We start from the raw sequence: 27,808 nt of genomic DNA on the forward strand, positions 1-27,808 counted from the left end.
ACTCCTGCCCCACCATCTTGCAGAAGTACTGTATAATACATGCAAGCATTTGTTATTTTGGCCAAGGAAGAACAGAAACTGGAACATCAATGTGTATGATTAACAACTATAGTATTTGTATAGTGCTTTAAAGTTTGCAAAGGATGATTTTGTTATCTCCATTTTACAGTTGAGGAAAGTGAAGCTCAGAGGTTAGGTTAAGTTGAAACTCCACTTTAAGTTAAGGATGAATGGTTAAACAATTTGCCCTCATTCTAGCTTGTAAATGTCTGGAGAGAAATGTGAACTAAGGTCTTCCTTCCATACTGAAGGGGGAAAGGAACAGCATTAAATAGGCCCCTATGTGCCAGGCACTATGCTAAGTGCTTCACAAATATCATCTCATTTGATCCTTACCACTACCCTGGGAGAAAGATGCTATTATTATTCCCATTTTACAGGTGAGGAAACTGAGGCAGTTATAAGTTAAATGACTTGCCCAGGGTCATACAGGGCTAAGAAAGAATGTGAACTCATATTCCTGATTCCAAGCGCTAACTCCATGCACTGAAGAGGGAAGGGAATAACATTAAACTGTTGTTGTTCAAATCATTTTTTTCAGTCATTCCTGACTCTTTGTGATCCCATATAGGGTTTTCCTGGCAAGGATACTGGAAGTGGTTTGCCATCTCCTACTTTAGTTTTACAGATTTAAAGAAGAGGAAACTGAAGCAAACAGCAATAAATAACTTGCACAGCAAGGAAGTGTCTGAAGTCGGATTTCAACTCCAGAAAATGACTCTAGGTCCAACACTCTTTCCACCGTGTCATCTATCTGCCCCCAAACCATTAAATGGGCACCTACTGTATGCCAGGCACTTTGCCAAGCCTTTCATAAACATGATCTCATTTGCTCCTCAAAACAACTCTGGGAGGTAGGCCCTAGTTATGATTTTATTTTACAGCTGAAGAAACTGAGGTGAGCAATGACTCTCCGGAGGTCCCCGCTAGTGAGTAGCATCTGGGGCAGGATTCAGCCCCGGAGCTCCAGAAAACCCAGATTCTCCTCATGGCCCTGCCACAGAGCTGCCGCGTCACCTTGGGCTCTTCACTTCCCTTCTCAGGCTCCCTCCCCAGAGCTGATGAGCTGGCTTCTGAAGGCCGCCTACTGCCCTGCACTCCATGTTCTCTGATGACACAAAGCCTGAGTGCTCCCCACGTGTGCCGGGCCCCAGCTGCTTTGGACAATTAGTCTGACCTTTTCCATCGCTCTCCGACAGGGATTTCTAAGGTCCCTTGCAGCTTTAGTATTCTGTTCTTGTTCTGGCCCGGGCATGTCTGCAAAAAAAAGGCAGCCACCCCACTCCTTTGTGCTCGCCCCCCTCTCAGCGTGGACGGACCTCACCAGACAAGAGCCTGGCCGCCCACCCCCGAGGGCCCTCCACTTGCCTATGAATACATCATCGTCCAGATCTATTTCAAGAGCATCGGCAACTTGCTGGAACCAGGCGTTGTGCTGCTTTGCTCGGCTATTGTAGTATTCTTCTTTCTCGATCTGTCGTGCTAAATTTACTCGTTCCTGCAATAAAGCAGACAATTTTCACGCTGGCACAAAATGCCGTGTTTATTATGTATGGCATCTTGCTGGCCTCACAATTTCAAAAGCTTTCAAAAGCAGTGGTCAGCCAAGGGCATCTCAGAATGCATCAAGGGGCATTTTAAGTTTAGTAAAGCTACACACACACACACACACACACACACACGCACACACACACACACACGAACGCTGAAGTTAGAGAATGATGATACAGAATAGATGTACAGATTTATTTTACATATCCTTACATGCTGTTTTCTCAGTGTGGGACAGTGGAGAGAGTACCGAGTCTAGAGTCAGAAAGACCCGAGTCTGAGTGCCTCAGATACTTAATAGCTGTATGACCTTGAAAAAAGTCATTTAACCTCTGCCTCAGTTTCCTTACCTGTAAAATGGGCATAATAATAGCACCTTCCTCACAGAGTTGTTGTGAGGATCAAGTGAAATAATACTTGACAAGCACTTAGCATAGTGCCTGGCACATAGTAAGAATTATATAACTGTTAGCTGGTAGGAGTAATAGAAGCCATTTTGGTGGTATTAGTGGCAGTGGTGATAGTTATAGTACTGGGTAGTGGTGGGGATAGTAGTAGTAGCTGTAGTAGTAACAGCGGTGGTAGCAGTACTAGTTAGTAGTAGTGGTGGTGATAGTAGTAGTAGAAAATAAACTCTTTAAGAGCAAAGACTTTTTTTTTTCTTTCTATCTCTAGCTTCCAGATTAATGTTTATTGATTAACTGACAGAGCATAAAATGCTTTCACAGGAAGAGAACTCAGAATCATGGGACTGTATTTTGTCCATGGAAGGGAATTAGTCTAAACCCTACATTTTACTAAGAAAGAGAATGAGACCCAGAGACATGAAATTATTTGTCCAAGGACAAATAGTAATAATACCAGAACTTGAACCCATATCTCAACTCCCAGGCATTATTTCCCCTAGCCTCAATCCCTAATGCACAGTTTTATTAACTAGAGCTTGAAAGAGAATTATAAACCTCTATGAAGGTTCTTATGCCCAGTTAGAAACTAGAGCTTCAATTTAATTCAACCAAGTTAAAGTGCTTCATATGTGCCAGGCACCAGGGAATAAAAAGGCAGAAAATGTCCCCTGCCGTGAGGAAGCTTACATTTGAATGGGGAAAAAGAAGAGGAACAACCACGAACAGAGAGAAGCAAATATAAAACATACAGTAAATACACATAAGGAAATCTGGGCTAGCTAAGAGATTCCCATCAATTAGGGAGATGAGAAGCAGAGAAAGAGATGGGGATTATTGTCTTAGGCATTTCCAATGTTCTTCAGAAGCCTTTTCTAAATGCCTCCACATCTTGTACTGTATACATCAATCCCATCAGGCGCTTTTATTCAATGCATGCCCAGAATAATTACAAATATCTGGCTGAAAACGCTTGTGAAAATAATCCTTATGCAAGAACACTGAATTAATTTACTTAGAGACCTACACAATTTCTCTGGCACTTTCTCTGAGCAATTAAGGCTCTGCAAATGAGCAACATGTTTATTGCAACAATGCCCCCATAGTTGGACCTTCAATAACACAACAAATACCTATGGCTTAACTTGGAAATTCTCAATTCCCAACACTCAGCCCCTTAGTTCTGAGCTCATCAGGGCCCAAGAAATAGGCATGTAAATATCATGCCTATCTCCCTGGGGGATGATGCGGGATTTGTATCAGATCTCAATTAAAAGTCAGGGCTCCACGAGTTAGAATGCCTTATGGATTTTAGGTAGGATTCATGGAGAGTCAAAATCAGGAAGTATGAGCATATAAATAGAAGGCAAAACAAGAAGGTAGATCATAAGGGTACAAATGGAAAGAGAACTGACTTTGGAGTCACACAGAGGACCTGAGTTCAAATCCTAGTTCAGCCATTTGCTAATCAATAATCTTGGGAAAATACCTTTGCCTCATGGACCTCATTTTTCTTATGTATAAAAATTAGAGGGCTGAAATAAGATGACTTTTAAGATTCTTTCCAGTTCCAAATCTAGGATTCCATGATTATTTCCTTTACTGACAATGCTAGCACTGGAGAAGACCTCAAAGATCACTGAGTCAATCCTCCTCATTTTGCAGATGGGGAAACAGAGGCTCAGAAAGTTGAAGTGATTTATCCCAAGATTTATGACAAGGAAATCAAGTATTTATGGTTTATAAGGCAATATACATTATAGCCTGATTGGAAAAGGTGGCCATGTGCTGCCAAATTAAAGGGAATATATGACACTTTGTGAAAAGAGCAATGAACTGGGAGTTAGGAAGGAAAACAAGCACGTATTGAGCACTTACTAACTATGTGCCAGAAACTGTGCTAAGTACTTTACAAATGTTATATAATTTCAGTAATTGTAGTAGTAGTAATAATAAAAATAATATTGTATGTAAAATCTTATGGTGGTAGTAGTAGTAATAATAATATTACATATGAAAGTCCTATAGGAGGAGGAGGAGGAGTATGTAATAGTCCTGTCATAATAGTAATAGTAATAATAATAATAATATTATTGTTTATTATGCCAAGGAACTGTTCTGTATTAGTAGACTTGTGTCTATTAGTATTAATAATGTTGTAAGGATATAAAAGTCCCATAACAGCAGTAGTAATAGGTGGCTCAGGGGAAAGAGTGTTGAGCTTGAAGTCAGGAATGTTCATCTTCGTTAATTCAAATCTAGCCTCAAACATTTACTAGCTATATGACCCTGAGCAAGTCCCGGAACCCTACTTGCCTCAGTTTCCTCATCTGGAAAAGGAACAAAATAGTAGTAAAATAGTAACAGTCTGATCATATGAAAGTCTAATATTGTAGTAGTAGTGGTAATACTGTGAGGATATGAAAGTCTTATATAATAATAATAATAGTAACAGCTAATATTTATATTATACTTACTCTATGCTAGACATTATGCTAAGTATTTTACAATTATTATTTTATTTGATCCTCAGACCAATTATGAGATTACAGATATTATATGTCACAGATACAGAAACTGATATAAGCTGTTCTAGTTAGTTAACATGTTGCCCCTGAATTAGCTACTCCTAACAGGAAAAACTGCTGTGGAATCCCCAGTTTGTTAATAGAAGCCTAGAATCTAAGGAGAAAGCCGTTTATTTTAAGCAGAGGAATATTTCTGTTTAAGTGGAGGGGTTCTTGTTTTGGTACTTTTTTTTTTTTACCTTGATTGCTTTCATGCATTTTATTTCAATGGGAAATAATGGAATCTCCTCATTCTTTTCAAGAGTCTTGTAAATCTTCTTGAAATTGATCATGTCATCTGGTCCAATTAGCAGCAAACTGAGACCTTCCTTAGCTGCTCGGGCTGTTCGGCCACTCCGGTGTACGTAAATCTCTGAGGTTCGAGGGACCTTTAAAATAGATCAACAGGAGGGATAGTATCTTAGGGATGGGATCAGAGGATGCTGATATGAAGGCTAGATCTGGAAAGACAGGGTACTCAGACTCTTCTGGTGAAAAATAAACATGGTCATGGAATAAATTAGCCTTTCCTAGAATCTGTCACTCCCAATTTACACAGAGGCTCAAAGAATGAGGTAACCTGCCTAAATAGGTGAGCTGGGACTCTAATCCCAGGTCTTCTAACACTTTTTGCACTACAGCTAAGGTCTTGAACCACAATGGATGATGAGTCTAACTAAGTGCTTGTGAGGCTCCATAAGGTTTTTTAATCTATTTAAGCTCTAATAGTTCAAGGGCTGACCTCACTTTTATAGTACCTGGAACTTCAGGGTTCAAGGTTTTTATGGTGATTATGTCCTGTAAATATATTCCTCAATATTAGCACAGTTTAAATTGAAGAAAAAAGAGGAATAAATTGGGAAACTTATGTTCTCTCCCTGGCTCTGGTTACTTACTAATTTTGTGTGAACCTACAAAGGGCTGCAATTTCTTCCTAGAATTGGATAATAAAATTGCTTTGGAAATGATAATCACTCTATCAGATAAAGGATAAATGAATTAATTAACAAATTAACATGGTTAACTAAAATCCTTCTATTCCTAACAGTCTATCATTTGAAGGAGTGAACACAGCCATACATCTCTCAAGCTGGAAGAGATCTTAAAGATCACTTCATTCTCATCATTTTAAAGATGAAAATTACAGGAGGAAGAGACCTAAATGGCACCCTCCTCCAACCTCCTGCCTAATGAAGGAAATCCTCTGTAATAGCATCCCTGACAGTCATCATCCAGCCTCTCTACTCCACCCTTCCAAGAACAGGGGACATTCTAACACGGGCAGTCCAGTTCATTATCAGATCTCATCAGCATGGGGAAGATCTTCAGTGGGGGTAGGAGCGGTAATAGTAGTGGTGGTAATCATGAGCGGATTAATAGGAGTAGTGGTGGTGACAGTGATGACAGCAGGAGCTGCAGTGGCGGTGATAAGGGGAGTAAGAATCAGTAATGGGGTAGTAATAGTGGGGGTAGGAGCAGTTGTGGTGGTAGCAGTAATGATGGTGGTGGTGGCAATGGTAGCGGTGATGGTGGCATATATAATATAATGTATATGTAATATAACAACTAGCTTTAGGTCTGCACAGTGCTTTACAAGTATCTCATTTTATCTCTAGAACAACCCTACAAAGCAGATGTTATATCCTCATTTGAGGATATACTGAAGCAAACCAAGCCTAAGTGATTTGTCCAGAGTCACCAAGCTAGTGTTTCAGGCTAGATTTGAACCAGATGATAACTCCTAGATTTAGCGGGCCTGGATCGAAGTTCCCCCTGTGTAGCTTACTGTATCAAATTAGACAAGTCAGAACCTCCTGGGCTTGAGTTTCCTCATCTGCACAATGAGATGTTGGGCTGCAAGGCCTCTGAGGCCCCTTTTGGCCCAAGATATATGTTCTGCTTCTCTGTAATTTCCATATATGGATTCTAGTTTGTTCTTTCTGGAGTTAAAGAGAACAAATTCTAATTCCTCTTTCACATAACAGTAACCTTTCAAATATATGAAAACCAATCCCTCTTCCCTACCAAATCATCCCCATCCCCAGAGCTGATCTTCTTTAAGTTGTACATCCTTCATCCTCAATTCCTCCAACTTTTATTCACACTGAACACCTACTTATAGCTCACAGCAGTTTACCCATGTTTTTCCTAAAATGTGGTCCCTAGTACTGAGCATCCCCCTCCAGATGTATTCTGGCCAGGGAAAAGCACAGCAACATACTCACCAACCTTCCATGGACTCTCTGCCTCTCTCTATTCCTGTAGCCAATTATGGAGTTAGATTTTTGGATTGCTATGTCACATTAAGACCACAGCCCTATTCGTTTCATAAGCAGCTGCCTTTCCCCCCCCCCAATCTTCAGTACAGGACTTTATCCTACATGCGATGGGAAGTTATCTAAAATGTATGAGTGATGAGAGGCATTGGAAATCAATGGTTTAGAGTGGAATGGCACTTCCTCACCTTTAGAGGGGTTAATTCTCTCATTCTAAATATTGTCACTCACTGATAAAAGTAACTTGCAACTATTAAGCTGGTTCTACACTGTTCAATGACCTTTCTGAGATGTGCCTCTTATCTTACTAATGTAGGTTGGGAATTATCCCACAAATACCCCCCAAAATCTCACCTGATAATGGATGACATGTTGTACATCTGGAATATCCAGGCCCCGAGCAGCCACATCTGTGGATAGGAGAACACCACTGTAGGGAAAAGGATGATATTCAGTACAATGGTACTGAAAAGGAAAAATCCCTCACAATGAGAACCATCAGTCATCGGTTAATCTACAGAGAGAGAACCTTTAAGATAAGTTCAAGGGCCTTGTCAATCAATGTAATGTAATAATTACATGTGCATGTATATATATGTTTGTGTAGGTACATGTGTATAAAAATGAATGTATGTATATACACACATCATATATATGACATGTATATTATACATGGGCAAATTGTGTGACCTTTTACCTCTCTGGGTTTCATTTCCTCATCTGCAAAACGAGGAAATTAAGGCAGATGATATCTAAAAGTCCTTTTAGCTTTAAGGTTCTTTCCAAAACTAATATTCACACCAATTCTAATGATAACATTCTATATTCTAAGTTTCAGTCTAGCCTTCACTTTACAAAGACCAGTCACATCTAACATTTTATGCTCTGGATTCTACAGGTCCCACTTAGTCTAATACTCCATGTTTTATTTTATGAATGACAATAAACCATTTGCTATGGAAATGAGCCATACAATACAACCTGGACAATACAACCAGAATGACACATTCTAAGCCCTTTCTTTGGAACTGAGAGCTTGGAAGCTGACCTCCCTAGTCTGTTCCTGTCCTTCCTCATCCCTCATCCTGCCCACAGTTTGAACTTTGTTATTACTAAGGAATCTGTAGGGCATCTTCACCATAACAAACACATTCTGGTATCCATGTGGCTCAATGTAATTCCTGGGGCTGAAATGAGGTCAGCCCCAGGACTGTAAGAGCTCAATTAGACTGAAAAACATTCTCTCCTCTTGCTGGATGAAGTCTCACAATGAGTCAATCATTGTTCAGCAAGGGTGTGGAAGCCAAAAGGCTACAGAGGAGGGGAAGTAGGAAAAAAGAAAGGCAGGAGAACATTTCAGAGGGACAACACCTGCCCCCCAGACAGATAAGCTTCAGTTCCTTCCCAGCTCAGGTCTGCCTCCACCATCAACTTACTTATCTCGTTCAGCAAACCGCTCTAAGTTTTTCAGTCTTTGCTTCTGGTGCATGTTTGCATGCAAAGGAAGTGGCTCTTGCTCCAGAATAGAGAGGAGTGCAGTAAGTCGTTTGATGCAGTCAATGCTGTTGGCAAAGACCATGGTTCTCCCTGGGTACTGAAGCAGAAAGTAATAGAGATAGAAGTCCTTTTCTTCCTTGTCACAATGGATTTTGGTCTCTGTCAGGGTCTCCACTGTGGCCTCTTTCCTTGTTAAGTCTATTACCTTTGGTTTCCCCCTCATCCCAATTTTCTGCATCAACATGTCGAGCTTGCCGAACTTGTCTATTTTCTTGGCGTTTTTCTTTTGAAACACTCTGGCAGGTGCCTGATGGACCAAAGTCAGAGTGGCAGAAAATACAAATGTCTGTCTTTGCGGATTATACTGGCTGTCATTCAGCATTTCCAGCAACTGAGTGAGCTCAGTGAAGTGGCCTCTTTCAACCATTCTGTCAGCCTCATCAATCACAAGGCACCTGTCCCAGCAAAAGAAGTCTGTTAGTCAGGGACTCACACCCAAGCTCCACTCCTCAGGCCCCCAAAGACACAGAAGATCTAATCTCAAAAAACTACTTACACACAGAATCACAGACACAGGACCTCAGAGGTCACCTAAGTAAGAATCCCTTCTGCCATTCCCTTCATGTTATAAAAGATTTGTTACCGTATAGTATATTATTCATATAATGGTGATTCTGACTTAAATCTGCAGTGAAGGAAAACTTATTATCTTCTGAAGAAGCCTATTCTACTTTGGGGGCAACTTCAACTATTAGGAAGTTTTTCCTTCTGGGAAGCTAGATGGCACAGTGGATATAGTAATAGGCCTGGAGTCGGAAAAGGAGTCTCTGAGTTCAAATCCAGGGTCAGGAACTCATTGAGTGACTCTGGGCAAGTCACTTAACCCTGTTTGCCTCAGTTTCCATATCTGTAAAATGATCTTAGAGAAGGACATGGCATACCACTCCAGTATCCTTGCCAAGAAAATGAGGCCACAAAGAGCTGGACATGACTGAAACAACCTAACAAAAACCTTTTATCAATCTGAAATTGGCCTCTCTAAAGCTATGCCTGGAGACAGAAAAACCTGAGTTCAAATCCAGTCACAAACACTCACTGGTTATGTGACCCTGAGACCCTTAGCCTCTGTCTCAGTTTCCTTAGCTATAAAATGGGGATAATAACAGCACCTACCTCCCAAGACTGTTACAAGGATCAAATAAGATAATATTTGTAAAGCCTTTTTACAGTGCTTGGCACATAGAAGGCACTTAATAAATCCTTTCTTGCTTAACAAATCCATCTTTTCTTCTTCCCTCTGGGCACAAAAATCTCTCTTCCACGGGAAAATTCTTAAGATACTTGGCTAGGTATCCACAACTCCATTTCAACTTCTTTTCTGTAGATTAAACATCCCTGATTCCACCAACCAGTTCTCAAACTGCACTGTCATTCTCATCATTCTGGAGATTCTCCTACTCAGAAGTTAACATTTTATACTCCAATTACAGTCTGCTCATAGTAGGCTACTAATGGGATGGATGTTCAATTTCTTCATCACAGACAATGTGTCAATTGATGCAGACCAAGATGACGTACACAGTTTTGGCTGTTATACTGCTAACTCATTTTTTTTGCAGACCACTAGGACCCCCGGGTCTTTTTCAAATTAATCTAGATACTTTTTCCCCTATACTCAATTCCTAGAATTGATTCTTTGAACCAATTTCTTTTTTTAACCTAAAACTCTGAGGCTTGCAGACATGGTACACACTGATAACATCAGGGGAGTTTCAGTGAAGCCCTCTGGGATAAAAATGAGGCCTGCCATTCAGGCCATGTTACTAAATTGCTTGGAAAAAACCAGGGTAACTGAATAACCAGGTCACCTAATTAGGAACAGGTTGGACTGAAGGGAGGAAGGCAAGAGTTCACAAAATCTCTTTTACCTGAGCTGCCTGAGATTCGAGAGGTGCTGATGTTGCTCTTTAATTAACTCCCACAGACGCCCAGGGGTGGCAATCACAATTTCTGGCCGCCGAGTCAGCATCCTTTGCTGTTTCTGAGGAGCCATTCCACCAACCAAGAGAGCAGTTTTGATGCCTAGAACACAAGATTCAGGGATCCCAAGCACAATGAGGCATCTTATTTCCTAGAATAATTAGCGTAACAGGAGCAATGACACACAGTGGGGAGAGCTGATCTCAAAGACAGAAAAACCTAGATGTGAGTCCTGCCTTTGACCCATAGTGGCTGAGTAATCCTGGGCAAGTCGCTCCCAGAGTCCTAAGCAACTCTATAAAACATTGAAGTTGCTGAGAAGCTGGTAGAGAGAATTTCCTCACTGGGGGTTACTTATGTCCTTTTTCCTAATTACCCCTAATAAACAGGGCATCTATACACACTAGCCCACAACTGGAGATGCAGCTCTCCAAATCCACAAAGGCTGCACCAAATGCCCTGTGACTCTGCTTAAAAAGATTTTGAGATCACTGAATTTCAGCATTAGGAAGGATCTGGTGGGGCACTGAATATGGATCACAATATAGTATTTTCATCTGTTTTTGTTGTTGTTTGCTGCTTTTTTTCTATTTTTTTTTCCTTTTTCATCTGACTTTTCTTGTACAACATGATAAATGTGGAGAGATACTTACTAGCTATATGATCCCAAGCAAATCACTTAAAACCCCAATTGCCTTCCTCCTCTCCAAAAAAGTACTTAGCACAGAGCTTGGCACACAGTAGGTGCTAGATATACATGCTCCTTGCTCCCCCTCTAAAAACAAGGCTAATCCCTTTCCCACGATAGCCTTGCAAATATTTTAAAACATCAGGCATGGCCCCCTGAGTCCTCTGTTCCCTTGACCAATTTTTATATGATACTGGTTTTAGGCATTCCATCATTCTCGGTACCCTTCTCTGTAACTGACCATGATGCTATAGATGCTATGTTAGTCCAAGATCACATTAACTTTCCTGGCAGCCACATCACATAGCTGACTCACACTCAGTGTAAGAATTCATGAAAACCAAATTATTTTACTGAGTTGGAAAAAATAACAGCAAAGTTCATTTGGGAGAGCAAAAGGTCAGGAACTTCAAGGAAACCAAGGGAAAAAATGTAAAGGAAGTAGATTCCTTAAACTATAAGGAAGAATATTGGTGTTGAAGTATTAAAAAAAATAACTAAAATTACTTTAAAATTCTTTTGCATAAATAAAACCTATGCCACTAAGAACAGAAGGAATGTAAAAAATTGGGGGAAAAACTTTCATCTCTCAGATATGATTGGGTTGGAATATTGTTGAAAATGATGAGCTGGTTGATTTAGGAAAATCTTGGAGATATGAAGAAAGATGCTATCTACCTTCAGAGAAATGCAGAAATATGCATTGTACAGCTTTACATATGTATATGAATATATATGTATGGTTATGGATATCTATGTATTTTACACACACACACACATACACACACACATATCTAAAAGCATAGATATAGACAGACACATACATACATACATACATATATACATACATATAGAGATATATCCACACTTAATTATAGCCTTCTTTAGAGTGAGGGAAAAGGAAAGGGGGGGAGGGAGGAAATAGAGTGCATAACAGAGAGCAAAAAAAAAAAAAAAAAGACAACAAGGAAGCAAAAAAAAGCTGGGTAGCTTTGAAAACAACATATAGTATTTATTATATAGGTTTTCTAGAAATGGAAATTTGTGGTCTGCTGTGTATATGGCAATGTATTGTTTTTTTCCTTTTCTCATTTTGTATTTTAAAATGATTCAAGGGGAAAGTAACAAAAGTTGCAGGTGAGATGGAAAAAGTAGGAAGCTAATTCACTGTTGGTGGAACTGTGAACTGATCCAACCATTTTGGAGAATAACCTGGAATTATGCCCAAAAAGTCATTAAACTGCTTTTAGCTCTTTGGCCAAACAGCACTACTAGGTCTGTTTCCCAAGATAATTAACAAAAAGGAAAAGAACCTATATGAACTAAAATATTTATAATAGCTCTCTTTGTGGTGACAACTACAAATTGTGGGGATGCCCATCAACTGGGGAAATAGCTGAACAAGTTGTGGTATATAATTGTGATGGAATATTACTGTGCTATAAAAAATGATCTTAGGAAAATGTGGGTAAACTTGCATGAAATAACACAGCAAAATGAACAAAATCAAATAAGATTACATTAGTCACAACAATAGTGTTTTAAGAAAAACTTTGGGTAACTAAGTCATTTGACCATTAAAAACACCCCAATTAACATAATGTAATACCTAAATTAATGACCTATGAAAGAAGACATAATCTGCATCTGGAGAAAGAACTAATAAACAGAAGTATATAAAGAATGGTTTTACAATATACATATTTGTGTCTAATGATAGCCATCCTGGAGATTAGGGAATAGGGAGGAAAGTTACATGATAATCTTAATATACATTTAAAAGGACTATCAAGTTGTATATAATAGATTTGAAATTTCATGTGCAATCATCTTTTTCTCTATTAAACTATTATAGAAATGCTTTTTTAAAATTGAGAATAAAATAAAACAATAAAATTAATAGCTAATGATAAAAATTCACTACATATAGAAAGAAAGGCTAAGAACAGAAATCAGAGAATATCTACTTTAAAGGACGTTGGGATGCAGATCAAGAAAGAGACAAAAAGAGGAAGGGAGAGGAAGAAAGAGACAGAGAAAGGAAGGGAGAGGAAAAAAAGGGAGAGAAGGAGAAAGGAAGAGAGAAGAGGGAAAGAAAAGACAGAGGAAGAGAGAAGGGAAGTAAAAGAGAAGAGAAGAAGAGAGGGGAAAGAGAGAAGGGAGAACAAAAAGGGAGAGGAAAGAAGAGAGGGGAGGGAAAAAGGAGAAAGGGGGAGAAAGAAGTGACAGAATTAGAAAGAAAGGGAAAGAGAAAAGGAGGAGAGACAGAGATAGAGAAAGTCAATTCAATTTAATCAATCTCATATACAACCATTTCCCCAAAACAAAGCTTCCACTGTAATCATTAGTGAAAGAGAAGGCTGGAGCCAAATCTGTGAAGGTTGAATACCAGAATAAGCAATTTGGATGCTATTGATGAAACAAACTATGTCCACTGCAAGCACTAAATATGCTACAGAACAAGAACCATGCCTTCCAGGGAGCTACTAAGTGACTAAGGAGTCAGAGGGTAGGGTGCTTGACCATGACAATTAGATCTAATAAGAACTACATAGTAGACCAACAAAGCAACCTTTAGACCAGGGGTCCTCAAACTTTTAAAATAGGGGGCCAGTTCACTGTCCCTCAGACTGTTGGAGGGCCGGACTATAGTAAAAACAAAAACTTTGTTTTGTGGGCCTTTAAATAAAGAAACTTCATAGGATGAGGGGGGTAAACGTCCTCAGCTGCCACATCTGGCCTGCGGGCCATAGTTTGAGAACCCCTGCTTTAGACTGTTTACAAGGCAGATGAAAGGGGAGGGAGGACAGGACAAGACTAACCTCAGGGAAAAACAAAACCTCAGTCCCTCTTCACACCCATACCTACACCCACATACTGCATAAGTTCCCCAAAAAGGGGCCAGAATCTGACAGCTACTAGTGACCAGAAAAAATAAAAACTCACAGAAAAATGAGATGTAATATTGTTTTCATGACCTTCAAGAGACTCTGCCTTGAGAAGATGATAGAATGGTGAAAAAGACCCTTTGGACTCATTTTCCTGACATGTAGGTCTGATTATGGGACTCCCCCTATTTGATCAATTCCAGTGACTTTATTCCATTATCTTTAGGAACATGCAAACTCCATTCGTTCATTTTCAGTCTGTCCACACAAACCTGGCTCCAAAAAAGACCAACCTCTCCCCTATTGCAATCAAGTCAAACTGCCCTTCTCTAACACTCTACATAATAAACTCTCTGCTTCCCTCCAAGCCTTCACACCAATCATCCCCTCCCTGTAATGCCTTCTCTCCATCTCTCTACCTCACAGATCTCACTTTTGATATGCAGCTCAAGTACCATCATCTATATGAATTCAACCTTTCTTTATAGTCTTATCTGCAAAAGCTTTCCCTCCCAATCTACTTTGTATTTAACCCACTTTATACACATTTTTATTTATTAACTTATTATTTATGGAGAACGTGTTTATATATGTACTTGTTATCTCCTCGTACATAAAAATGTAAACCCAATCTAAGAACTGTTTCATCTTTTTGGATCTGGATCCCCACACCTAGAATGGTACTCATAAATCCTTAATAAATACAAGAACCAGGTTTGGAATCATGAAGACATATTCAAATTTATTTATTTACTAGCTGTGTAACTCTGGGTAATCTACTTATCTTTGATCAGCCTATTTACTATATCTGTATAGTCTATAGTGTCTGTAAAATGGGAATAATCACAATACCTACTGCTTCAGGGTTGTTGTGAGAATCAAATGAGGTAATAATTATAAAACACTCAGCATAGTGCCTGGTACAAAGTAAGTGCTATATAAATGTTAGCTATCATCATTATTATCCTGGTTGACTGATCAATAGAAAGTAACTAAGGTCATTTAGTGCGACTTCTTAAATAGCTTGCCTAATGTCACATAACTAGCAAGCTGTGAAAACTAAACATATTCTGTAATTGACTTTGTTCTGTAACCTTATTCTGTATTTTATATATCAACTTTTTCTTTGTCTCCGAGTGAAGACACTCATTAGTTCAAAAGTGAGTTCTCTTAAGTGAGTTGAAGAAGTTGTTTTCCTATTGATCACTTTTAATTAAAGAAAAACTCTGAGATAAAGTTAGTGGTTCAATGCTCTCATAAAATACTCTGATTCTAAGGGAACTATTATCTCAGCACCTGCAAATCCTTTTGTGTCAAGACACTTGTTATCCTTCATAATCTCATCTCCTAAAAAATTCCGTGACATTTGCTTATCATCCTTGAGAATATACAAGCTGGTCCCATCTTGGCTTGTTTTTGCTCAGAAACAATCTTATCTCATATCCAGGAACTAAAGAATCTACTATTCCTAGGTCTGCTATCAATAGCCTCAGGATACAACTGGATCCCATAAATCAATAAAGAAGAGTGGTTGTCTTGGTCCCACATTTGTGCAGGCCCATTTTTCTCAGTGTTTCTCACCCCTATGATGCTGCCAATCCTATAACTAACTGCATTATTTTCCCATCTACCTTGTTGTTTCTTTGCCCTATGCTTATAAAAAAAAAAAATTGCATCTCAAATTCTTGGTCTTGGACTCACCAAGATAAGCATTAGATCCATTTCCTGCTAATAAACTGTTATCCTGCTCAAAGCCCAAGAAATGGAATTCCAACCCAAGATTCCAGACTCCAATTTTTTTCTAGTACCACCTAATGGTTATTCATAATCAAATCAAGCTAATACAGTAGAAATTCAAACGTGATTATCAGGAGCCTTTCCTAGATGTGTAATTCTGGAAAAGTTTTTTCTTAGACGGTTTCTAGTTTGCTTATCTGTAAAATGAAAATAATTTCTACCCTAATTACTTTATAAGGCTGTTGTAAGAACTGAGCAGGTCAAAATAGCTTATATTGTGTGTGTGTGTGTGTGTGTGTGTGTATATACACACACACAAATGGATGGATGGATGGATGGACGGACAAATGACTTATCAGTAACAGAAAGAAAAGTCATTATTGTAACTGGCACATTCTCTTGTGACTTAGTAACTGTTGTAACCTTCAGGATAAGGAAAAGGTTGAATGTCAAGTTCTTCTTTAAAATATAAAACTTTTAAAATTAGCTAATTGACCATGCAGTCAGTGCCTCCCAGGTAGGGGGGCCAGGTAACCATAACACAAGACCACATGGGGAGAGACATAAGCAAAGTTTACCTGTAAACTTGGCGACAGCATCAATATGGTGTTTGACTTGGACAGCCAGTTCCCTAGTGGGCGTCAGAACAAGTCCAAGCAAGGGCGAACTCCGACTGCTGTGACCAGTAGGCTTTTCCTCCCCGAGCTCCAGCTCTATGTCAGCGGACTCCTTTTCATCGCTCCGACTGTGAGAGGGGTCCCCATCCTTCTCTTCATTACTGTCATCAGAAGAACCATCAGCATCCCCCAAGGACTCTCCATCCTCAGAGTGACCTCCAGCCTGCTCCTGCTCCTCCTGCCAGCGCAACACTGAGTGAATCATTGGGATAGCAAAGGCAAGGGTCTTCCCGCTTCCTTGGAAGGAAAAAAAGAGAGCAAACAGAGAAATGCAGGCAGGTCAGGCCTGGGATTTTACTTTGCTCTGAGCCGCAGATGGCCCTGGAGACAAGTCACACAGCTGGACCCATTCCCACAAATATCAAGAAGCCACAGTGGCAGAACAGATAGCCAGCCTGCAGACCACAAAAGCACTGCTCTGGGACCCCAGACAATGCTCCAAGACTACGGAGCAAATGCTCATCTGCACTACGAGATACAGTTCCTCCCTGGGAGCTATCTACACTAAAGAAATCACAGGTTTGGTACCAAAAAAAGCATTACTACTACAGTAACCAAGATGATGCTGACGATAGTGACAGGAGCCATCCTAACAGCAACTCACATTTCTGTAGTGTTTTATAGTTTACAAACCATTTAAGGAAACAAAAAGTGCCTTTTCCATGTAAAATATTGAGGGACAAGGATGCGATGGGGGGATAGAGCATTGGGTCTGAAGTTAGGAGGACCTAAGTTCAATTCTGGCCTCAGATCCTCCTAGGTGTGGGTGACCCTGAGCAAGACACTTAACTTGTCTATCTCAGTTTCTGTAAAATGAAGATAATACCAGCACCTACCTCCCAAAGTGAGGATCAAATGAGATAACATTTATAAAATGTTTAAAAACATCCTTTTTAATAATAACACCATATTTATGTTATTATCAATAATAATCATGATGGGGGATTTGAACTCAGTACTATTTATGGCTTTGAAATTTGCAAAAAACTATCCAATTCAACAAATATTAAGTATTTACTGGATGCAAAGGTACAGAGTCATTTAAAGGAACTACTAGTATTCTCTATAGACTTTTTCCTGACAACATCACTAGGGGGTCATTGGAGTGTCAATGACCTTAATTTGCAGATGAAGAAACTGAGGGACACACACACACACACACACACACACACACACACACACACACACACACACCTAGAAAGTTAAAAGAGCCTGGATTCATCTGATTCAAGTTCAGTGCTCATCCTGCCCTCCCTCCCCAACCCCTCTCTTATGTCTCTCCTATGGGAGGTTGCCAAGGCACCTATTATCAATGGGCCCATTTTAGAGATGACAAAACTGACAGACAAAAGTGAAAACATGGACTTTATCATCAAATGGCTTATGCCCACAGCCTTAGATGTTTATACTTAAAACTATAAGAATAATAAACATTTATATAGGGCAAAGAATTTCTTATACAATAATACATCATTTGATCCTTTCAACAACTAGGTGAAGTGGATAATATTATTTATTCCCATCTCATAGATCTGTGAACTGAGGCTGGGGCGGGTTGTATAGGATCACAAAACTAATAAGTGTTCAGTGAGGCAAGATCTGAACCCAGGTATTCCTAACTCCAAACCTGGCACAATAGTCACCATATCATGCTGTGTAAAGGCAAGTTTGGTGGAAGGAATCAGAGACTTGGTGAAATTAGCTCAATATTCAAAAGGAAGAGGATTAAAAGAGAAGTGGTATGTGGGTAAGGAGAGATATAATGCAGAGAAGTATTGATATTAATATACCAACATAAAAAACTCCATGTATCAAAAAAAGGAGAACTCATAAAATGACATCATTTTAGGGTTGGAAAGAAGGGCCATCAGATTCAAGCTATACCCCAGAAGGAACCCTAAATACAGCGTTATCTAACCCTAATAAAAGTTAACATTTATATAGTACTTATGTTCCAGGAGTAATGCTAGGCACTTCACAATTATTAACTCATTTGCTCTTCACAACAACTCTGAGAGGGAGTTGCTGTTATTATTGCCATATGAGGCAGTCTGAAGTAAGGTGAAGTAAGTAAGGTGTGCTCAGGACACACAGTGACTAACTGCTTGAAAAAAAAAGAATAGTGAATAAGAAAGTTGAAAAGATAGATTGGGGCCACGTTATAAAAGACATTAACATCCAGTGGAGAAGTTTATAATTATCCTAGAGATAGAGAACCTCTGAATTTGGTGAAGAAGTAACATGGTCAGATTCTCACTTTTTGTAGTGGAGAAAGAGTATTGGGGCAGGGAGACCAATTATGAAGCTATTAAAACCAGTCAGGTTCCAATTAGTGAGAATAATGAATCCATGAAGAGACTACATTCTTTGAATTCACATTGCATATTTCAATAGAGCTGCAACCAATTACCAAATTTGACCTTATATAAATTCAAATTTGAATACACACAACCACTTCAGTAATCATGGTTTTTGAACTAATTAGGACCTAACTGTGATGTAATAAAGAGGGGATGGGGACCTCAATCAAAGTGAAGGATTCAGATATCAGATACTGTAGAGATTGAGTTTAACTTTGACTACTGGCAAAATTCTATAATATATTATTAAGGAGAGGCAGCTAGATGGTGCAGTGGATAGAATGTCAGCCTTGAAGTCAGGAGGATCTGAGTTCAAATGCAGCCTCAGACACTTAATACTTCCTAGCTATGTGACACTGGGCAAGTCACTTAACCCCAACTGCCTCAGCCAAAAAAATACACACACACACACACACACACACACACACACACACACACACAAATAATTAAGGAGATGTTTAATAAGCATTTAGAAAAGGAAAAGGTAATCACTACGAGAGAATATAGTTTCATTGAGAATAGAACTTGCCAAACTAGAATAATTTCCTTTTTTTCTAAGGCTTCCTAGATGTCAAGGTCAAGATGTCAAAGCTAATGCTGGGTTGAATCATTTCAATTATGTCGACCCCTTTAGGAGTTTTCTTGGCAAATACAGAAGTGGTTTGCCATTTTCTTCCTCACTTCATTTTGGAGGTAAAGAAACTAAGGCAAACAGGGTTAAGTAACTTGACTAGGGTCACACAGCTATTAAGTGTATGAAGTTAGATTTGAATTCAGGAAGATCTTTTCTTGACTCCAGGCTTGGCACTTTATCTACTGAGCCACCTAACTATCTCCCACCATATATAATAATAGCTAACTCATATTTCAGCAAACTGACAAAATCTCAGACAAGGAAAGATATAGGTTAGATGACCATATCGTTAAGTGCAATCACAGCTAACTGAAAAACTAAACCCAAAGAGTAATTACTAATCAGTCAACGTCAATTTGAAACGAGGTCTCTAATAAAAATGCAACTGGATTCTTTCTTAGGAGTTATGCTATTTAACATTTTTATCAGTGACTTGGATAAAGGAATGGATAGAAAGTTTATCAAAGCAGCACTATGAGGGACTCTGGATGAAAGAATCAAAATCTCAACAAACATCAATGATAGACTGAATCTAGTATGGTTAAATTTAACAAAGGTAAATGAAAAGTCCTATTCTTGTGCTTTAAAAAAAATTTTGACTTCAGAAGTACAAGATGTGGATCATATCTAACTGAAAATTCATATGGAAAAGAAAAATCAAGATTTTAGTAAACACATTCAATTTATTTAGGTAGCTTGAAACAACTCATTCAAAAGAGTTAAGGAAATAAAAAATAAAAATTTTTCAAAAAATAATTAAGGAAATACTAGGCTATCGTAAGAGATGTTCAGAACATGATAGCATCTTAATAGGCTCATCAGACTATAGTCATTGTATTCTGCTCTGGGCCTTAAATAGGCTAATGAAAAGCTGGAGAGCCTCTAAAAGTAGGTACTCAGGATGCTGAAAAGACTGGAGAGAAAGCACCATAGAAGAATCAATTGAAAGAACTAAGAATGTTTAGCCAGAGAAGACTCAAGGGGAACATAATAGTTGTATTCAAGTACTTTAAGAGAATACTTATTCTACTCGGCAAAACCAAAATAATGGATAGAAAATGAAGCGGCAGATTTAAGCTTGCTATAAAAAGGAAAAAAAATCCTCACAATTATAGCTATCCAAAAGTGGAACAAGCTTTCTCAAGAAAAGGTATTCCTCTTTGCAACTTCCAACAAGGAGGGAGAAGAGTTAAGGGTAAGACAGTGGGAATTTCTATCCAGGTAAAGGCTGGACTAGATGATCTTTCCCATCTCTATGATAGTTATTTTAAAAAATAAAACAAGAAGACCAGGAAGTAAATATAGAGATCACAGAGTCTAACTTTCATTTTACACCTATAATTCAAAGTGAAATCATGACTTGTTAATTCAAGTTTTAAGTGTAAAAATATAATAAGAACTCAAATCCCCTGATTCCCTCCCTAGTCATTCATTGCTGGTAGCTGCAGTCTTGTGAAATCTGTCAAGTAGAGTGGTCCATTACATTAACCTTTTATTTAACTATTCTACTTATTCTTTGTCTGTGTTATTATTTGCCAACAACCTGAAAGTCTCATTGTCCTCATTTCTGAATGTCCAAGTCTGATTTTAATATCCTTGTCACTGGTCACAAAGGGGAAGGTATAGCAGAAACAATATGTTTTTCCTCCTCCCTTTTTTTAAATCTAGCAATAGTAGACATTTAGGATTATAAAACTGTAGAACTGAAAGAGACCTTTAATTAAATCACTGATAAAAATTTTCAAGACCAGAGTGCCAAGAAAAGGTCCTTGGGTTCCTCCCCTTAGAGATTTCCTGCCACGTAGACATTGAGCCATTAATGACTGCCCAACTGTACAACTTGCTCTGAATTTGGACAAACGCATTATTACCTTGTCCATATTGCTCTATCTTATCCATGAATGAGATATTTTATCAAACCTGGCAAAACAGGTAGGTGAAAAGACTTACGTGAACTGATGTGAAGTGAAATAAGCAGAACCAGGAGAACACTGTACATAGTAACAGCAATGTTTTATGATGAATTCTGAATGACTTAGCTATTCTCAACAATACAATAAGATGATCCTAAAGGACTTGTAATGAAGAATATTATCCACCTCCAGAGAAAGAAGTGACATTATCTGAATTCAGAGTGAAGAATTCAATTTTCCACTTTTTTTCCCAATGTTTTTCTTTTATTCAAGATTTCTTGTACAAAATGACTAATATGGAAATGTTTTACATGATTGCATGTGTATAATCTATTCATGATTATTTAACTCTCAGGGAGCAGGCAGGCCAGGGAAAGAAGGAGGTAACAATTTAGAACACAAAACTTAAAAAATGTTTTAAAATTGTTTTGACATGCAACTGGAGGAAAAAATAAAACTGAAAAGACAAAAAATGTAGGAAAGGCAAAGCAGGATTTCTTAAAAGCTATGTGTTGAATTTTATTTACTAAAAAGAAAAGCAAGCGATATAAAAGAAAGACATAGTTTTATGTACAATCCTCTTTTTTCTCTTCAACTGTGTAAACAGAAACGCTCACTTTAGTATCTTAAATTCAGGATAAATGTAATTTTTTAAATAAAGAAGACAACAACTAAGGAAAGAATTTGAATGGTACTCTCCGTAAAGAGTGCAAAAGATAGAACATTGGGCCTGGAATGAGAAAGACTCTTACCGAGTTCAAAATTGGCCTAAGATACTTACTAGTAATATGACACTGACCAAGTAATTAACTCAGTTTCCTTACCTGTAAAATGAGGTAGCGAAGAAATGGCAAATCATTTTACTGTCTTTGCCACGAAAACTCCTAATGGGATCACAAAGAATAGAACATGACAGTACAAAATGACTGTGCAAAAAGAACTCCAGTAAAGGAGATTCCATTTTCAATCTAAAATATAAGCTGACATATTAAAAAAAAAAAATTCTAATGATATAGGGGGAAAAAAGCTTGCTAAAATCTAGATAAAATATATCTAAAGCATTCCCCTCAGCTATCAATTTAGTAACTGAACAAAAAATTAAATAAAGTTGATTTCATATGACCTGATAAAATTGTGCTGGCTCTCTGATATCATAGCTTCCCTTTCTAGATGTTCATCAACTTTAACTGAACTACAGAGATCTAATCTTATAGTATCTTTTCCCATGTACCATAACCTTTCATATATAAGCAGAGCCAGTATTATCTAATGAGCCAGAATTCAAACAATCGCAGACTCTTTCCACTAAAGTCTCCTTTTCTGCCTAAGAATAAGAGAAAAGCTCACCTGTTTCTGCAGCACCGAGGATATCCAGATTATCTCGGATAGCAGGAGCCAAAGCCAAAGCCTGAATAGGAGTTGGAGCACTGAAGCCCAGGGAGCTCAAGGCCCGAAGGACGGGCTCGGGTACAAAAAGGTCCTTCCAGGCGGAGATGTCAGCTTTCTGATCATCCAACTTGGCTGTCCAAGTCTTTACTTTAGGGGAAGCTTTCAAGGGAGCAGCTTGAGAAGAAGCTTGTGCTTTTTTCCCTAATTTTTTTTTCTTCTTTTTCTGAGCAGTTTTGGGAGGACTTGTGATTTCCACAACCCCACCTTCTTGGAGACCATCCTCAGGGTCTGTGTCAAGTTCACACTTGAGTACATCTTCCTGGAAAATTAGGTCTTCATCTGCAGAAGAAGGATTTTTTTTCTCTTTCTTAACAGCTATCTCTGTTCCCAGATCTCTGTTCTTCTTCTTCTTCTTCTTTTTCGGCTGGGAAATTGTTTCTTCTCCTACCTCTTCCTCAGACACCACAGCACTAGATTTTCTCTTTTTGGGTTTTTCTTTTGATGAAAGTTTTGAGGGACCTACCAATTTATAATCATGAAGCTCTTCAAAACATACCAGATCTTCAAGCTGTCCTTCAGCAAATACCTGTGGGTCAATCTTCACAGGTTTCCAAGTTCCGACAACTTTTATTCCCTTTTTCCTAAATCTAGCAGAAGGCAAAAATCCTCTCCCTTTCTTGAATTTTGTGATTCCTTTAAAAAAAAAAAAAAAAAAAAAAAAAAGAGGTCAACTATTAGGTCAGAACAGATACCACAGATTTTCCCTTTCCAAAATTGGCTCAAGAGGATTTTTGTTTTTATTTTAAATTTATAGAATAAAACAAGCATTTCCATCACATAGTATAATTTTTTAAAAATGCACATAAAATTGCAAATCTATTATGTACAATTTGCTATTCCTTTTAAATATATAATAAAGTTATCACAGAAATACATTTTTGTAGCCAAACTCTCCTAGGATTTAGAATTAAGAGATCTTCAAAACCATCTTATCCAACTCCTTGTTTTTAGGAATGAGAAAATGTAAGTCCTTTTTTTTTTTTTTAATAACTTTTTATTGATAGAACTCATGCCAGGGTAATTTTTTACAACATTATCCCTTGCATTTACTTCTGTTCCGATTTTTCCCCTTCCTCCCTCCACCCCCTCCCCCAGATGGCAAGCAATCCTTTACATGTTGAATAGGTTACAGTATATCGTGCATACAATATACGTGTGCAGAATCAAACAGTTTTCTTGTTGCACAGGGAGAATTGAATTCAGAAGGTATAAATAATCCGGGAAGAAAAACAAAAATGCAAGCAGTTTATATTCATCTCCCAGTGTTCTTTCTTTGGGTGCAGCTGCTTCTGCCCATCTTTGATCAATTGAAACTGAATTAGCTCTCGTTATCGAAGAGATCCACTTCCATCAGAATACATCCTCAAACAGTATCATTGTTGAGGTATATAATGATCTCCCGGTTCTGCTCAAAAAATCTAAGTCCTAAAATATGCAATGGCTTGCCCAAGATCAAAAAGATATTAAGTTGAAGAGCCAAAATCTGAACTCAAACAGTGTTCCTACATTTTACCATTCCTTTGTTCTCCTTCTTAGGCTTTTTATCCTCCTTCTACCCCATCTATTAATGTAGGAATCTCAAGATTCCATACTCATTTTCCTTCTCTTCCCTTTACATTCTCTCCCTTGGTTGCCTCAACTCAAGGCTTCAATCACCATTAACATTTCAACCACTAATTAACTATGCAATTAATACCCAGGTCTTTACCTCCAGATGCAACCTCTATTTATGAAAACATAAAAATAATTATGAAATATAAATTACAAAAATATTATCTGTCCAAATAACAGTAATTGCTAGCATTTCTTTATTTAATCATTTCAATCAGGTCTGACGCTTTCTGAACTCTTGCAGTTTTCTTGGCAGAGATTATGGCAGTGGTTTGCCATTTATTTCTCCAGCCAATTTTACAGATAAGGAAACTGAGGCAGTGTTTGCCCAGATTTGCGCCAAGTCACACCACTAGTAAGTGTCTGAGACAAGGTTTTAACTAAAGTCTTCCTGCACCAGCAGCTACTTCAAAAGACTGTCCCAAGCAATATTTCACCTGTCTACAAAACATCATTCCCTCCAGAACTTTACATTCAACACGTCCTAACTCCTCCAACTCTGTTCCTCTTTCTGATTCCTCAATCTCTGTTTTCCCAAGGACTAACCTGTAAAAGCAGAAACAGAGATAAGAGAATAGAAAGTTTATGCCCTTGGCTAGTGAAGACATTAGGAATAGCTTGACAATTTGGAATTTTGTCCAAAGGGCTATAAATCTGTGCATACTCTTAGATCCAGCAGTGTCTCTCCTGGGCCTGTATTCCAAGAGATCATAAAGGAAGGAAAAGGACCACATGTGCAAAGATATCTGCTGCAGCCCTTTTTGTAGTGGCAAGAAACTGGAAACTAAATGGATGCCCATCAGCTGGAGAATAAGTTATGGTATATAAATGCATATATGGAACACCAGGTTTTGCAAGGGTAAATGCTGAAAACTATCTTTCCATGTATTTTGAAAAATGAAGTTATTATTAAAAAAAAAGTTAAAAAAACAAAACAAAACTTGAGAGTGAGGAGGGCAGCATTCAAATTCTGGCTCTCTCACGAAACTACCTGTGGCACACCTTCCAGACTTGACATCTTCACGGATACATAATGGAACTGGCCTAGATGGTCTCTTCAAACTCTACATCCTATGATAAAATCCTATAAGTAGTCTGGACAGAGGGACGGTGCTGACTGCAGCAAAATATGGTAGGAAAGCTTAAAGTAAGTTTCAGGATTCAGAAGACAACCTGGGAGAAATGGAAGTGGAAATACAAACCAGCAACCTAGGACAGTAGAATGGACATTATTTTAGAAAAAGGGCTCAACTTCTTTTTTTTTTTTTTTTTTGGTCAAGAGACTCCTTCGAAGTGTGGAGACAGCTATGGACCCCTACTTGGAATATCTTTAAATGCATTAAATAAAATACATGGAGTCATTTTTTTAAAGTCTAGGTATATTAAAATATGTTTGCAAAATATTATAGTTGATAGTCAATACATTTATTTAGCACCCACTATATGCCAGGCACTGTGCTAAGCACTAGAAACATAAACATAAAAAAAGAAAGGACCCCACAATCTTAATACTGGGGGGTTGTTTTTTACAGACATCTCATTTTTATTCTCATAACTACCCGGGAAGATAAGTACCATCAAGCAGCTCCATTTTATAGAAGAGAAAATAGAAGTAAATCCATTGACTGACTTGCTTCAGGTCATACTGCTTAAATTTAAATATGTACTCTTTCCTTTAGCACCTTTAAATGACACTCCAGAAAACAAGATTACTAAAGAACTCCAGATGACTAAAGGAACTCCAGATTAGGGCCTTCCTTCTAATTATTTCCAATTTATTTCTAACTTACTATAGACATATATATAATAAATTAGAATCCTCATCTATAAAATAAGCTGGAGAAGGAAATGGCAAACTACTTGAGTTTCTTAGCCAAGAAAACTCCAAATGGGATCAAAAAAATTAGACAGGACTAAACAACAAATAATGGGACTATGAGATCCTTGAGGGCAGGAACAGTCTTTTACATTTCTTTGAATCCCCAGTGCTTAGCAACATAGTCTGTCAGTTCCACCAATAAGACGCCTCAGCTAGTGGCATTTTTTGTTTGGCTGTCTTCCAAGCCTAGAATACTCTCAGCTCCAAGTACTGACACTCCCATCTACCCCCTTCTTTTAAATCCCAAATAAAATCGCAACTCCTACAGGAAGGCTTCCTCAGTCTCCCTTAATTCCAGTGCTTTTCCTCTTTTAGTTATTCCCTCTTTATTCTGAATATAGCTTATTTTGCATATTTTTTTGCACAAGTCTCTCCCAGGCATCTCAGGATTGCAAAGAAAACTAAATGGAAATACTATGATCTCTGAGTACAGATGGAAGTGTAACTTTTCCACTTTATTTTTCTTGCCTTTTTTGCAACAGTTCATGTGAAAATTTTTGTTTGACTTTATATGTGTGAGTGACATCACACTGCTTGCTGTCTCAATGAGTGGTGGAGGGAGTGGAAGGAGAGAATTCGAAATTCGGAAAAAGTTACAAGTAAATTCAAAAAACAGCACACGCCCACCTCCCGGGGGCACGGGCTGCCCTCGGCTCCGCTTGTGTCCCCAGAGTTCCGCCCAGTGCCGGGCGTACGGCAGGTCCTGAGTATTTACTGACCCCCCGATGGCACGCGGCGGGCAGTTTCCAGTCGGACGGAAGGAGCAGAACTCACTTTCACCTCGCTGGGTCTCAACTTCTCCGTACGCAAAACGGAAAAGGGGGAGGGAATGGAGCCGACGGAAGACTGGACTACGGCTGATCTCCAAGGCCCGCTCCGGAGCCCGTGTGGATTCCGTGGTAGGTGCGTGACTCTCCCACCGCGCTGGGGCCACGCAGGGAAGTCCAGACGGCTCCGGGCGGGCCTCCTTCCTTCCATCCCTTCTTCTCCCCTCCCTTCATCTCCCAGCTCCTCTAAAGTAGTTCGCGCCTATCTCGGTCCAAACTTAACGCGGAGGGGGTGAGGAGGAGGAAGAGGGTCGAGGGTCGAGGGTCCAGGAACTCACCACGTGAAGTTGCCCGAGCCGCCGCCATGGTTTCTGCCGCCGCCTCTTCCTCAAAACTACACCACGTGGGTGTCTCTAATGGGGGCGGCCATGACAGCGCGAAGCCCCGCCCCTTCCAAAACCGGCGAAACTTTATTGGCAGCTGATTCTGTTCCCTTCGCGAGAGGCTTCGCAAATCCTCAGCCCGGAACGTACGGACCTTGTCTGGTCCTTAGAGTTTGCGGGTCTTATTCTTTCTTCTGTCTTTGGGCAGAAAGGGAGTCTACTCTGCTTCTGAATTTCGTAGAATTGAGTCAAGGCTACGCATTAATTAAGCACTAACTGTTTTCCAATACCTGCTAAAAGCTGGTGGTTTGAAGAAAAACTGCGCTGCTTTCTAGGCGTTTACATTCTAATGTAGGGAGGGTGAGGGGAAAGGAGGACTAGTGAATATATACAGACTGGTCTAAATGGAGGTAATTTGCAAGAGTAAATGGAAAGTATTCTAAGAAGGGGAAGTGTTCAAAATGATAGTCAATTTTTATATAGTTCT

The 27,808-nt window shown here is 38.9% G+C and overlaps 1 protein-coding gene across 2 annotated transcripts in view; it reads right to left on the reverse strand.

Annotated features, from left to right (window-relative positions):
• The window catches only part of DDX24 (DEAD-box helicase 24), a 36,726-nt gene extending 9,315 nt beyond the window's left edge, over nucleotides 1–27,411 (reverse strand). Inside the window, exons 1-8 of one of the 2 annotated variants that reach the window (XM_051977375.1) lie at nucleotides 27,277–27,410; nucleotides 22,580–23,314; nucleotides 16,227–16,562; nucleotides 10,284–10,437; nucleotides 8,295–8,810; nucleotides 7,213–7,288; nucleotides 4,783–4,971; nucleotides 1,429–1,558 (exon numbers count right to left, since the gene is read on the reverse strand). In XM_051977375.1, coding sequence (XP_051833335.1) covers nucleotides 1,429–1,558; nucleotides 4,783–4,971; nucleotides 7,213–7,288; nucleotides 8,295–8,810; nucleotides 10,284–10,437; nucleotides 16,227–16,562; nucleotides 22,580–23,314; nucleotides 27,277–27,304 — 2,164 coding nt within the window. In that variant the 5' untranslated portion in view covers nucleotides 27,305–27,410. Of the gene's footprint in view, nucleotides 1–1,428; nucleotides 1,559–4,782; nucleotides 4,972–7,212; nucleotides 7,289–8,294; nucleotides 8,811–10,283; nucleotides 10,438–16,226; nucleotides 16,563–22,579; nucleotides 23,315–27,276 lie in introns of both variants that reach the window. The other variant, XM_051977376.1, reaches the window with a different exon arrangement.
• Between the last annotated feature and the right edge of the window lie 397 nt (nucleotides 27,412–27,808).

The sequence above is a fragment of the Antechinus flavipes genome, chromosome 2 (genome assembly GCF_016432865.1).
Source record: "Antechinus flavipes isolate AdamAnt ecotype Samford, QLD, Australia chromosome 2, AdamAnt_v2, whole genome shotgun sequence".
Classification (NCBI taxonomy): domain Eukaryota; kingdom Metazoa; phylum Chordata; class Mammalia; order Dasyuromorphia; family Dasyuridae; genus Antechinus; species Antechinus flavipes.